Source organism: Apodemus sylvaticus, chromosome 14 (assembly GCF_947179515.1).
Source record: "Apodemus sylvaticus chromosome 14, mApoSyl1.1, whole genome shotgun sequence".
Classification (NCBI taxonomy): domain Eukaryota; kingdom Metazoa; phylum Chordata; class Mammalia; order Rodentia; family Muridae; genus Apodemus; species Apodemus sylvaticus.
Window position 1 is genome coordinate 48,938,851 of NC_067485.1, and position 13,582 is coordinate 48,952,432.

The 13,582-nt window shown below is 40.6% G+C and overlaps 2 protein-coding genes across 2 annotated transcripts in view; one reads left to right on the top strand and one right to left on the bottom strand.

Annotated features, from left to right (window-relative positions):
* Positions 1-1,552: 1,552 nt before the first annotated feature.
* On the bottom strand, positions 1,553-3,721 carry Mplkip (M-phase specific PLK1 interacting protein). Its single transcript, XM_052157244.1, has 2 exons — positions 3,070-3,721; positions 1,553-2,045 (listed from the first exon to the last, which is right to left on the bottom strand). Exons 1-2 carry the CDS (start codon positions 3,403-3,405, stop codon positions 1,845-1,847), a joined length of 537 nt encoding a protein of 178 aa, XP_052013204.1. The 5' UTR covers positions 3,406-3,721; the 3' UTR covers positions 1,553-1,844.
* Positions 3,722-4,242: 521 nt separating this feature from the next.
* Positions 4,243-13,582, top strand: part of Sugct (succinyl-CoA:glutarate-CoA transferase) — an 819,151-nt gene continuing 809,811 nt past the window's right edge. The window contains exon 1 of the mRNA XM_052157285.1: positions 4,243-4,380. Within this exon, the coding sequence (XP_052013245.1) occupies positions 4,287-4,380 (94 nt within the window). The 5' untranslated portion in view covers positions 4,243-4,286. The remainder of the gene's footprint in view (positions 4,381-13,582) is intronic.

Consider the following 13,582-nt stretch of genomic DNA (forward strand, 5'->3'; position numbering starts at 1 on the left):
GCTCAGCCTCTGGAGTAGCTGGGATTACAACCATGTAAAATTGTGTCTGGCTCTAATTTTTCATTTTTGCTAATAACATGCTGCCTTAAGAGACTGTTTAGTAATTGTTTCCAAGTGTTACTTTTTATTTATGCTCGATAAGCATCAATAGAAAATATATGAAAAAAAAAACCCAAAATGTTAAGTATGGATGTTTTCTTTCAAATAGCCACATAACATCACTCTACTAACCCCTATACACATGGGACTAGACAGAGCAATAAAACAGTTACAACCATAATTTATGTATTTATTAAACATTCACTTAGTTCCCATTAGGCACTATTCTAAAAACTCCGAATACAGGGTTAAGTAAAGACAAGTACTATGAATTTCCTTATTTTACATGATAAAACTGGGCTATCTAGCTAATGACTAGTAGAAAAATTTCAAAGCTCTGGCTCCAAAGGAGGTTTTATTTGCATAAAATCCTTCCAGTGTGGGTTCCCACCCCAACAACAAATAATTATGGCTTACCTAGGTGGAATGGTCATTTCACTTTTCTTTTGGAGAATGTTGACAATTTTTTCAATAGATTGTACTGTTCAAGACTTTATTTTAAATAACTGAGGAATATTCCTCCAAGTTTTCTCTCTATTAATACAGGTATATATACACAGCATCTCTTTCCTTCCACTCCAGCCAGGCAAAGTAAGCTAAAGTTTATAGAACCCTTTCTCAGATTAGAAATGTGTCCATGAGTCAAGATAACTAGGCCTTATTGTCCTCTTCACAGTAAACTGGCTTCGTCGTTTGTCTTCTTTGGGATTGATGGACTCATGTACTTGTTGTCATGGAAGTAATTTGAGATTACTATTAGTCATTTTGTTGTGGTATGGATATGAACTGTCTACCCAAATGGATGTGTTGAAGGCTTGTCTGATCACTGGGAAGTGATTAGATTGTTAGGGTATTTACCTCCTAAGTGGATTAGTACCTCAGTGGCTCACATGATACTATTATTGGGAGGTAGAAAAAGATGAAGGTGTTCTAGAAAGGCTCCTCTTGTCTCTGGCCCCTTCCTGTCTTTCTGTAGCTTGGTTGCCAAGGGTGAACAGCGGCTGCATTATCCAGACATATTTTGACTCACCTCAAGACCAACTAATAGATCCAGTTGAACTTCCACTGGAACTTTAGAAACTATGAACTAAAATTCCTCCTTTGTTTTATCACATCAACATATCACCTTCTTTGGCTTCAAGAGAAAGTAAATTTACAATGCTCCAAATACAGAGAAATTTGGGCAGAACACTGAACTGCATATATATGGTTTATCCTGGCCTTTTGTGATAAAAGGAGTATAAATCATATTAAGTGACTTCCAGTGATTTTTAAGTTTCAATATTTTAACAAAAATACAAAAAGTGAATGTAGAACTATTTTCTATTAATAAATATATAGAAAACTGTCTAAGGAGGCTTATCTATTTTATTAAAAATTAGCTTGCAAAACATTTACCCTCAAGTTTTATGAAGCATTGTTTTAGCAATTCTACATATCCACAAAATCACAATTAGGAAGACAAAAACTTTTATTTTAAAACATTGAAAAAAACAAATGTCTGTTTTATTGGAAATGTTAAATATGAAAACTGTGTTCTGTGGTACACACTCCCAGATAGCTAAATACTGTAAATTGTCCTATCATTTTCTCTAATATCAACACTTGATAAAGTTAGAGATATACCAAGGATCTGCTTATCATTATTCAAAGTCATCATCTTTGGGTTCAACTCATTTACACAAGTAAAAGTTCTGTCCAAGATGTTCCTGACACATGAGGCTTCCAGTTGAATTTCAGAAATGTTAAGAAAAGTATCTTCCTTTTTTGCCTGTGAATGTTTGCGTATTGCTGTACTGTTGGCTTATATCCACTACAGATACTGGTTCTAGGCCAGCCCAAGGGTCTTCAAGCATTGAAGGCTTAAAATAACTTTCCAACTCATTAGACATTCTTTTTTCTCTACCACGCCCTGATCCAAATGGTGTAGATGTCCTTGGAGAACCCTTTAGGAAAAAAATCATCGGTTAAAAATAAAGACATCTAATAGAAATAACTGGTACTTTCTCCTCTAGTTAAATATTAGTGAGGAATCACATTAAAAGTTGTCAATTGAAACCCAATATATTCACTTGCAAATTTCTTTAATCTAGTGCTTTTAAAAATTACTAAACAAAATGTATATTTCTTCTAAAAAATGTCTATCATCTTAAAAACCTTTCGGTTTCTAATGTGACAGCTATTAAATACAAATAAATCCAGTACAAGCAGTGATTAATTGTATTCACTTTTTTGCTCTTTCCTGGAAACATATTTTTTAACCTGATAAGCTTTAAATTTCTAGAACTTTTATATGGCATGACGATTTTCTATTCTGATTAACTCCAACTCATAAGGGATTCAGCTGGGTGAGCATATTCAATTTTGCAAAACCACCTAGATCCAAGCTGTTAACCAAAGAGCTACTTCCTGTCTTAGATTCACTCATCGAGAAGAGGGGAAGTTTCCACAATTCCAAATTTTCTGTTTTCCCTTCGAGAGAACTTGGAGTAGATATAAATAGGGCTTGAAAAACAATGATAATCGTTTTTTTTTCCAAGCAAGAATCAAAACAAAAGAGGGACATCTGTAGGAAAACGGCAATAGACTACAGTCTAAAGGAGCCATACTATACAACAGTAGGGAATCATTCACTGTTCTCCCCTAGGAATCCAGGAATATTCACTGTAATAAATAACAAAAAACAAAACCAAATAAAAACATCTGGGGGTCGGGGGAGAAGAAATGGAGGATTAAATAAGTTTGTATACGAATGTGGTATGCTGGCTAAGAGCACAATTTCTGTGGAACAGAGAACTATAGCTCCGCCACTTATGATAGTCTTAGATAATTTCTTTACGCCTCCGGTTACTCATCTGCAAAACTGGGCCAAAGTAGTATCAGAGGATTAAACAATCCACGGAAAGGGAATTTTAGTATCACGCCTGCCATAACAGTAAGAGTTCGGCAAACGCTAGCTATTGTCTTTACCTGGGGGTAGGTCTGCTGCTGCCCTGGGGAGTAGCCGAACTGATGCTGGGACCCCGCGGGGGACCGGGAGTAGGAGCCTGGGTAGCCGCCCGGGGACGGAGACCCGAAGCGGGCCCCCGAGAAGTTGCCGCCGTGCCGCGGAGAGTGGCTGCTCCCGTACGGCCTAGCCCGGGGCCCGCAGGGCGGAGTATGGTGCGGGCTCCCGTACCCGTCCCGCGGGGAGGGCGGCCGCGGCCCCCCGCCCAGGGCACCCCGGAAGTTGTTTCCGCCACCCCAACCTCCTATCCCCGGGCTGGGGTACGGAGGAGTTGGGGGTCGAAAATTCGGTCGGTGCATAGCAGGAATCGAAGCTGAAGAACTCTCACACGGACCACCTCGCCGGAACGCTGCAGATCAACTGCCAGAAGGAAGCTGGTACTCCTCTATTTATGCAGCCTTCCGGCTCCACCGGAATACCGCACCTTAGTTCCGCCTCCACAAAGGTTCCGACTTCACCTTGTTTCTGCAAGAAGGCAGGTCAATAGGTCACTCAAATGGGATAATGGTGGGTGTGTCTGAGAAGAGATAAGACTATAAAGAGAAACTAAAGCCCGTGCAGGAGCACTTTCATCCTGGGCCTTCGGTGAGGCCCCAGTACGGAAGCGGAAGAGACAAAACCGGCCATCAGGCCTTATTGGCCGTGCGGGTGGGAGAAGGGCGTGTCGGAGGAGACGTTCCGGAAGAGGGCGGATCAGAGGGCTAGGGCCATAGGGCTTTGGGGCTTCCGGGAAGCAAGGCGGGAAGCGTTAGCCGGACTCAGGGGCCAGAATCTGGGACTCTGGAGAGTCGGAGGCGGAAGCCTACACTGAAGTGTGGAGTGGCCGGGCGTGGTGGCGCACGCCTTTAATCCCAGCACTTGGGAGGCAGAGGCAGGCGGATTTCTGAGTTTGAGGCCAGCCTGGTCTATAGAGTGAGTTCCAGGACAGCAGGAGCTACACAGAAAAACCCTGTCTCGAAAAGCAACAAAACAAAACAAAACAAAACAAACAAAGCGTGGATTGTATTGAGCGGAGGGTGCAGGGCTAGCGGGTGGGGGGGGGCGGGGCCGAGAGGTTCTCAGCCAAAGAGGGCGGGGCCGACTGAGACTAAGGCCTGGGCCGGGGCGGAGGGGCGGGGCTGTCTGGGGGGCCGAAGGTCGAGGAGGGAAGTTGTGGGCACTCTCGCTGGGCTGAGAGGCGATGCAGTGGATGCTGGCCAGGGCGTTGACTTTTCGGAGACCCGGCCTTGGCCGGGCCGGCGGGAGGGGGCTGTGGACCGGCCGCCCGCAGTCAGGTACCCACTGACACACAGCGCTCAGGCTCCCCGACGAGAGCGCTCGCGCCTCGGGGGCGCCTGTCGTAGGGCTCACGGCCGCGTTCGTGCTGGGCTTCTCTTCTCCACCCCCTGCCTTCTAATCCCCCCAAGGTTTGGTAATTTAGAAAATAGCACCTCCCGCCAAAGCTTTAGAAAGCAGACTGCTGCCTTGATAACTTAAGAGAGCCTGTACTGATTAATGCTGGACTCGTGCCCTGCGTTTCGTTTCAATTCTTGTAAAATGGAAGTTGACGAGGTTAGGGAGTAGAAATAGAAATTTAAAGGAAAAAAAGAACCCACGAAAATAAGATATTCCTGTAGAAGATGGAATTTCAAATTACTAGTTTTGTGGCGTTTCCCCTAACTCCTTCAGATACTGAAATCAGCTCAAGGAATTTTAGGATTCAGTACATTAGACCAGTGTGCAGTACGGATATGTGTGTGTTTGGGGGGGGGGGGTGTTATTAATTTAGATTTTTTTGTTTTGTTTTGTTTTCTTGTTTTTCGAGACAGGGTTTCTCTGTATAGCCCTGGCTGTCCTGGAACTCACTCTGTAGACCAGGCTGGCCTTGAACTCAGAAATCCACCTGCCTCTGCCTCCCAAGTGCTGGGATTAAAGGTGCATACCACTACGCCTGGCTAGTTTAGATTTTTTGTGTGTATAAGTGTATTGCTTGTGTGTATGCACATGCACCACTTAAAGTGCCTGTTGCCTTGGAAATCAAAAAAGGAATCACATTTCCTGGAACTGGAGAAAACTGTGGCTGTGAGCTACCTTGTGGGTGCTAGGAACAGAACCTGAATCCTCTTGAAAGAGCAGAGTGTTCTTACTGAGCCATCTCCTCAGCGCCTGGCCTCTGGTTTTCATTCACCCATAGCATCTTTATGGAACATTTTGGCCTTCTCTCTGACATATTCAGTGACTTAACTAAAGAGTATCTTCTCAGCTTTATTCTTTATTAATGGAGACATAAACACAAGGGCTGGGGGGGGGGGAGATTGTTTAATTTTTTTCTTGTCCCTGATATATTTTTAGATAATTAGTTGACTTTTTTGTTTTGCTTCATTTTGTTGTTTTTGTTTTCTGTTTGTTTTTTGAGACAGGTTCTCAATATATAACCCAGGCTTGGCCACATTTCCTACTTCTGAAGACAAATTGTATAATTAATCATAGAGGAATAATGTCACCATCAGGATGTAGTGATATATTAGACCCTGCATACTACAACTTATCTAACATTTATATTGTTCTTTACTGGCCATGATTTCTGTTTTCTCTCTGTTTAGCTTAGTATCTGGCAGTTGGGCACTCATACTTATGAATAAATAAGCCATATATCACACACATATATGTCAGTGAGTCAATAATCTGCCCTATTAAGGGAGCTGAGAAGTGGGGTGGTAGGCACCAAAATTACGTTTATCATTATTTTTATAACTGGCAGAAAATAATGCAGAATTGGACCTCAGCTTGCCCTGTATTAGCTGTCTTTTTTCTTGAATCCTGCTTCTAGAATGGAATTGAGACCAGGGCCTTGTGCATGCAAGGTGGGCTCTCTACTGGTGAGCTTCAGGCCATCCCTAGTCCCCAGAATCTATCCACACAATACACTAAAAATCTGGGAGAAGAAGAAATGCAGTGGACTGTTTTGCTAGGTAGATTAAGACAGTGTACTTCCCAATACATTTGAAAGTATAGAGAAGGACTGTCCCAAACTGAATCTTTAATAATTACGTGAAACTCAAGACCCATGTTAATCTCTTTAGAGACTTTTTTTTTCAAATCAGAATAATTAAACGATTTTTTTTTTTTTTACTCACCTAGCAAGATTAGAATTCAGACTTCTGAATTCTATGGATTTTTTCCCTTAGAAATACAAATAGTCAATTGTTTGAAAAATGCAATAAAAAAAAAGCACAAAAATCTTGAAAGTGGGCAGGCATGGTGACACATGCTTTTAATCCTAGCATTTGAGAGGTAGAGGCAAATGGATCTTTGTGAAGTTTAAGGCTAGCCTCATCGTCAAAGTTCCAGGATGGCCAAAGCTATGTAATAGAGAAATTCTGTCCCCCCCCCCAAAAAAAATTACTGTGTAGCTTCTTTTGGATTTACAGATTATAAATATACTCTTAGCTGGTGAATCCTAAGAATAGCTAGGATATTCCTAAACTTTAGCCTGGGATTTACAATCCAGCTGGCTGAGCTGGTGGGCCCAAGAACCCCATATTGAAAATTTATATAGTGACTTTAGTGAAAAGCATGAGAGGAAAGAAAAATGTAGTTGTGCTTCCTGGAGCTATAACAATTAAAGAGCTATAATGATGGCTGTGAATAGTAGATTTCTCTTGGAGGGAAAGGGAATATTCCATTTCTGTTAGCAAAAAGACATAGTTCCTGCAAAAATACCACACAGTGTAGGGATAACCAGAATTAGAAGACAGGATTATGCACGCTACAGTGCTCTCAGAACAGATGCTGTCGGTGGTGCTTAGGTGTGGTCTTTAGTTATCACTTTGTACATAGAGATGGACAATATTGGGATTCTCTGTGTCCTTGAGAACTCTGGTGAGAATGTATTTGGAGTGCAGAAATTAAAAAAGTAAGAGCAACAAGATAAACTAGTATGAATGTGAGTGGAGTTTGCTTGTTTCTATAAGTTGTAATGTTTATTTAGGTTACCTAAGGGGTGTTTGTATGGTGTGTGTGTGTGTGTGTGTGTGTGTGTGTGTGTGTGTGTATTTACAGTGGATATCAATTTCATTTCTTTTCCTATTGCCATATCTTCAAAACAAACAGGAGCAAAAATCTACTTGAGAGCCCAATATACAAAAGCAGAAAAATACTGTTTAAAATGGAGGTTGGGGACTCAGAATTCTGCTCACCTTGTATCCTGACTTTGCTATCCGACTAAGCAACTCTGGGATCCCTCTGAGGAATTCTCAGAACATCCCCAGTTTAGGTAAATGTCCGTAATCAGTGCTTCATGCATTGATAATTTGTTTAGTTTTACTGTCTGCAAGAAGTAAATATTTTCATGTTTCTGTGTTGTTAGGGCTTTCTAAATGAAAACTGGGTTAAAGGACAAACCATGGAAGTTAAGCAATGATTGATTAGATAGTTAGAAGTATGAGTTTATATTTAAAGGGATGTAAGCCAAGAGGCTTGGATGTATTCCCAGGACTGCAAACTCAGTAAGTCGTCTGTATCCCCTGGAAAGGCTGTTTATATCCCATGGGGTAGGATCACCTCCTGTATTAGTTTGGGTTCTCTAGAGTCACAGAACGTATGGATAGTCTTTATATAGTTAGGACATTTGTTGATGACTTACAGTCTATAGTCCAACTCCCCAACAATGGTCAGTAGCAGCTGTGGATGGAAGTCCAAGGATCTAGCAGTTTCTCAGTCCCACGAGGCAAGCAGGCAAGGAAGAGTGAGAGTAAATCTTCCTTCTTCCAGTGTTCTTATATATCTCCAGCAGAGGGTGTAGCCCAGATTAAAGGCTGTAGGTTTCCAACAGAGGGTGTGGCCCAGATTAAAGGTGTGTGCATCCATGCCTTTAATCCCAAATGATCTTGAACTCGGAGATCTCCTTGTCTTAGCCACTATGCTTCAAGATCTCCATACCAAGATCCAGGTCAGAAACTTATATCTCTGAGCCTCCAAATTAGGATCATAGGTAAGCCTTCCAATTCTAGACTGTAGTTCATTCCAGATATAGTCAAGTTGACAACCAGGAATAGCCACTACAATAACCACTGAGCCATCTCTCTCTTTCTCCCTTTTCATTTCTAAGCATGTTAAGCACAAGAGAAACATGTTTTATGTATTTATTTCTTTCCAGATTAATATGGTTACACCAACATAAGTCTCCATTGAAATTAACAAAAATCCTTACAGGAATAGTTCTGTATGAAGAAATAAGAGTTGAAAAGTCAAGATGTGTGGTTTGAAGGAACATTGAGATGGTTTGTTGAGGGTAAGAAGTTTAATAGAGGCCGGGCGGTGGTGGCGCACACCTTTAATCCCAGCACTGTCCTGGAACTCACTCTGTAGACCAGGCTGCTCTCAAACTCAAAAATCCACCTGCCTCTGCCTCCCAAGGGCTGGGATTAAAGGCGTGCTCCACCACTGCCTGGCTAGTTTTCCTACTATAAAATGATACACATGTGATTCCACAGTTTGAGTGTCCCCCTCCAGAATACAAGTTAAAGTTTAATTACAACTATAATAGTCTTGGCCTTTAAAAGATGTTTTGGACTTGAGGACTCAGCCCTCATGATGGGTTGCATGGTTCTGTTAGTTATTGCTAGAGTGGTTTGATATAAAAGCAAGCTCACCTTTTTCATCCCTGTTATTGTTACCCTTTGGCCTTTTGTTTCCTGCCATGGGGAATGGAATACAAAGACTGCGTGCCCTCTTGGAAGTCCTAGTTCTTAAATTATGAGAAGTAAATCCCCTTTAAATAAATCACCCAGTCTATAGTTTTCTGTTATAGCAGCAGAAAACAAACAAATATAACACTTTTCGAATAAACGGTAAAGATTACATAAGCAAGAGAAATACTGAACTTTTATTCAGGAAGCAACTACTTGATGTTTTAATAGGAAAACCAAGCATCAGTTAGTTCTTCTAGGAAACAGAAGAGTTTTAAATGGGCAAACAAATTATAAATGATATAATCTGGGTCTGAGAAAACTACACCTTTGCATTATATATTTCTGTTAAATAGTGACTGGTTAAAAAGGTTGTTACTATTATTATTTTTTGAAACAGGATCTTACTGTGGAGCCTTGGGTGGCCTGGAACTCTCTATTTGTAGTCTGCTCTCAGACTTACAGGTATCTGTCTGCCTCTGCCTCCTCAGTGCTGAATTTAAAGGCATATATCACCATGACTAGCTAAAGGTTAATAGTTTTGCAAGCCAAATTTATATAATAATAGAATACCAATAAAAAGATTAAGGTGCTTTTTGAAATATGAGAAAACAGCCAAGAGTAATGTATAAGAAAGGATATGAAAATATTCTATGTATAAACTAGTAACAGTAGTATTCAGACAGTAGCATTTTACCTGTCAATTTTATAAGAAAATCCCCCAAATTAAGATGCTATTTAGGGTTGATGATCAAAAACATCATCTTTGTACACTCCTGGTGCCAGCACTATGAATGTAACCTTTCTGGTAGATAATTTGATAATATCTATTTAAAGTGCTAAAACATTTATTTACCCTGTGAGACTGGTTAGGCTACATCAATACCAATCTTTTTCCTTAGAAATAAACCCTTGCTGCTTCTCCATTCCCTGAAACTCTGTGTACTTGTGAAACATTAATTTTTATCTTTACCACTTGAAGACTCTGGGAAGATCCATAACCTTACATACACCAAGTATGTAGATGCAGAGACACATCTGTCTTGCTCTTCAGTTACCCGCCGAATCACATAGGAAAACCCTCTACCTCAGAGACATGCTCCCCCTGCTTCTTCAGTGCAGTCCCTTTCCTTTGTATATTCTTCTGAACTACACATGTGCAATCCTCTGTGAAATAAGGACTGAATATTCTTTTGGATATAATATTTTTTGAGAGTTTCATACAACATATTTTAAATTATTTTATTTTTGAAATTATGATGTAATTTTATTATGCCCCCTCTATCTTTTCCCTCCAAGCCCTCCCATATAGCCCTCCTTGTTTTCTTTCTAATTTATAACTTATTTTTTGTTGATTGTTGTTACATATGTGCTCCCCCTCCCTGCCCCTTAGCTTTTTCCAGATTGATCTCCATTCTCCAGCCCCTCCCAGGTCTTTTTGGTCTTCTTTCTCTTCCTCCTCCGCTGCATCTCTCCTTTTCTCCTCCCTCCCTCTCTTCCTCCTTTCCTTCTCCTCCTTTCTTCTTGCTTCCCTTCTCTTCCCTACCTCTTGCCTTCCTTCTTCCCCCTCCTCCTCTTCCCCTTCTCCTATAACCCTGTGAGTACAAATTGTGCTGCCTCACACTTACTGTATGGCATTGGTGCATAGTCAGTACAGTAGGGGCCACACCCTTAAAAAATACCTGACTGTCCCTCCTCCAGAAGTCATGAACTGTCAATAACTCCTCAGCTAAGTGTGCATGCTCATGAGGTCTTCCCGACTCCGTGATAGAATGTCTGTCTTGCTCTTGTGCAGGCCCCTACATCTGCTGTGAGCTCATGAGTGCTGTCATGTCCAGAAGATAGTTTTGCTCTGGCCTTTCCTGACCTCTCACTCTTACAGTTTTTCCATGTCTCCCCACTTCTGTGGTAGTTCCTGAGACCATGCCTTTGTGTGTGTGTGTGTGTGTGTGTGTCTGTGTGTGTACATGCACTCCCATCTTCTCTCTGTGTGCTTCTATTTGTTTGTATAGTAAATATGCCCCACTTGTGACAGAGGACACTTACTGTTCTCCACTGACACTCTCTTTCCTTGATCAGTTGTGAGTTTCATAGTTCTGAGAGCACACTAATTTATGGGCATAGACATATGACTTTAGAGGGTAATGTGACACCATGTCAATTTAGTAAACTAATAGTAGTAGGATCACTACCTGGGCCTGTTTAAAGGAGCTTCTTGCATTCTGTTGGACTGGAATATCCCATTATCCTACCTCACACTCTCTTTTCTTTCTTTCCTTCATTCTTTCCTTTTCCTTTCTTCCAATCCTTCCTTCCTTCCTTCCTTCCTTCCTTCCTTCCTTCCTTCCTTCCTTCCTTCCTTCCTTCCTTCCTTCCTTCCTTCCTTCCTTCCGGCATAGAATGTTTATCTATTTTAAATTTATATTATACCATGATCCACCTCCCCCACTCCTCTGCCCCAGTAACTCCCTCTCACCTCCCCTCTGCCCACATCATCTCTTCTCTTGCTCCTCTAAAAAGGTGAGGCTTCCCATGGAGGTCAACTAACATGGGCATATCAAGTTACAGAAGGAATAGGTGCAGCTTCACCTATTGTGAAGTGCTAGGCAGGCAGCCCACTTAGAAAGGGATCAAAAGGCAGGCAACAGAGTCAGATGCAGCCCCTCTCTTTCAGAGTCCCACATGAAGACAGCTTCTCAGCTGTTAGATGTGTAGCGGGCCTAGGCCCATTCCACACATGCTCTCTGGTTGGTGGTTCAGCCTCTGTGGGCCCAGGTTAGTTGATTCTGTAGGTTTATTTGTGGTGTCCTTGATTTCTCTAGCTCCTTCAATCCTTCCTCCCCCTCTTAATGGGATTCCCCAAGTATGTAATTGTATAAATTATATGTATCATTTAATTTTTTAAAAGATTTATTTATTTACTTATTTTTTTCCTGTATATGAGTATACTATATCTGTACTGGAAATTTGAATTCAGGACCTCTGCTTGCTCTGATTGGCCCCCTTTCGCTTTGGCCTAAATACACTGTAGCTGTCTTCAAACACATCAGAAGAAGCATCATGTCTCTTTTATGAAATGGTTGTAGGCCACCATGTGGTTGCTGGGTTTGAACTCACGACTTTCGAAAGAGCAGTCAGTGAGTGCTCTTAACTGCTGAGCCATCACCTCTCCAGCCCATATCATTTAATTTTTACATGCAAGTTTTTTTTTTTTTGGCAAAATTGATTTAAAAATATTCAAAACATGATGAAAATATTAAAACAAAAATTCCTGCAATGTGAGTGTGTGTGTTGTTTGTGCATGTGCTTCTTCATGTATATGTAAATGGGTGTTGGGAAGAGAAGACAACCTGAGCTGTCATTAGTCTGGTACTGTCCTTGGGTTTTTTTGGTTTTTGAGACAAGGTCTCTCAATGCCTTGACCTGGAACTTTCCAAGTAGGCTTAGCTGTCTTGTGAGTGATCCCCATGGATTTTCCTGTCTCCACTTGTAATCTGGTGTTGGGATTGCAAGTACATGGCACCATCTTCATTTTAATGTAACTTCTAGTTATTAAACTCAGTGTTATTTATTATTTTCAGGATTTATTTATTTATAAAGTGAACACTTCGCCAACTGAGCCCTCTCTCCAGGCCCTCCACAATGGACACATTTATACCTATGTCTTAGCATACTTGTAAAATTACTTGTTTTGGATTTTGTTTGCTTCTTTTTGAGACAGGGTCTCCTGTGTATTCCTGGCTGGTCTTGACTTCACAGAGATTAATCTGACTCTAACTCCCAAGTGCAGAATTAAAGATGTGTGCCACCACACCTGGCTGTAAAGGTTTTACTGAGAGTGAATTAAATTCTGTATACAGGAAAACTTAATGGGGTGAATATTAGTATTTTAAAGGTTTTAGAAAATGCTAGGTTGTTTTTATAAAAGGTTATTGATTGTCATTCCAAATGATATGAAAGTGTCCCTTTAACCATAACCTTGTTAACCTTTTAATCTTCCAAACTGGTGAGGTAAAATAATGTTATAATATTCATCTTTTTTATTATAGAGGAAATTGAGCAAGATATTTTTTTGTTACACTCCTGGAAATTTTTACCTGAACTGTTAATTTCCCTTTGTTTCTTCTTACTGATCTCTAAGTTTCATTGTAGAAATCATTTGTGTTTTAGTTTTGAGGATGCTTTCATCTGTGACTGTATCATTTATCTTCTACTTTTGTTCCCAGTATCTTTTACTGTACCACACTATCTCTGTCCACCAAGGTATGTGTTGCAACTATGAACTATTCCCTTTATGGTTGTTTGAATTTCAGTCTTTTTACTCTCTTTGCTTTTCTTTCTTTTTGTTATAGATAAATAAAGGTTTTCCTCAAAAGTGTAAACATTTTCTTTCATTTTTCTAGCACCCTAACTAAATTGTATTCATATTTAGTTCTTGAATCTATCTAGAATTTAATAAATTAATAATAATAGGCACAGTCCCTATGTGTATAATCAATTTTCCCAACTATATCTTCAATAATTTAACATTCCTCAGTCAATTGAAATTTCTTCATTGTATAATATTTCATTTTCCTATTATACTTGCTTCCCTATTTATTGGTGTATTCACTTGTCTGCTCTGTTTGTTTATTTGTTTTCAAGACAGGTTTTCTCTGTGCAGCCATGCTGTCCTGGAACTCACTCTGTAGACCAGGCTAGCTTCAATTAAAGTGAGCCTCCTGCCTGTGCCTCCTGAGTGCTGGGATTACAGCCCTGACTTCACTTGTCTGTTATTGTCTTGTTGTTTGATATTGTATGATCTCTT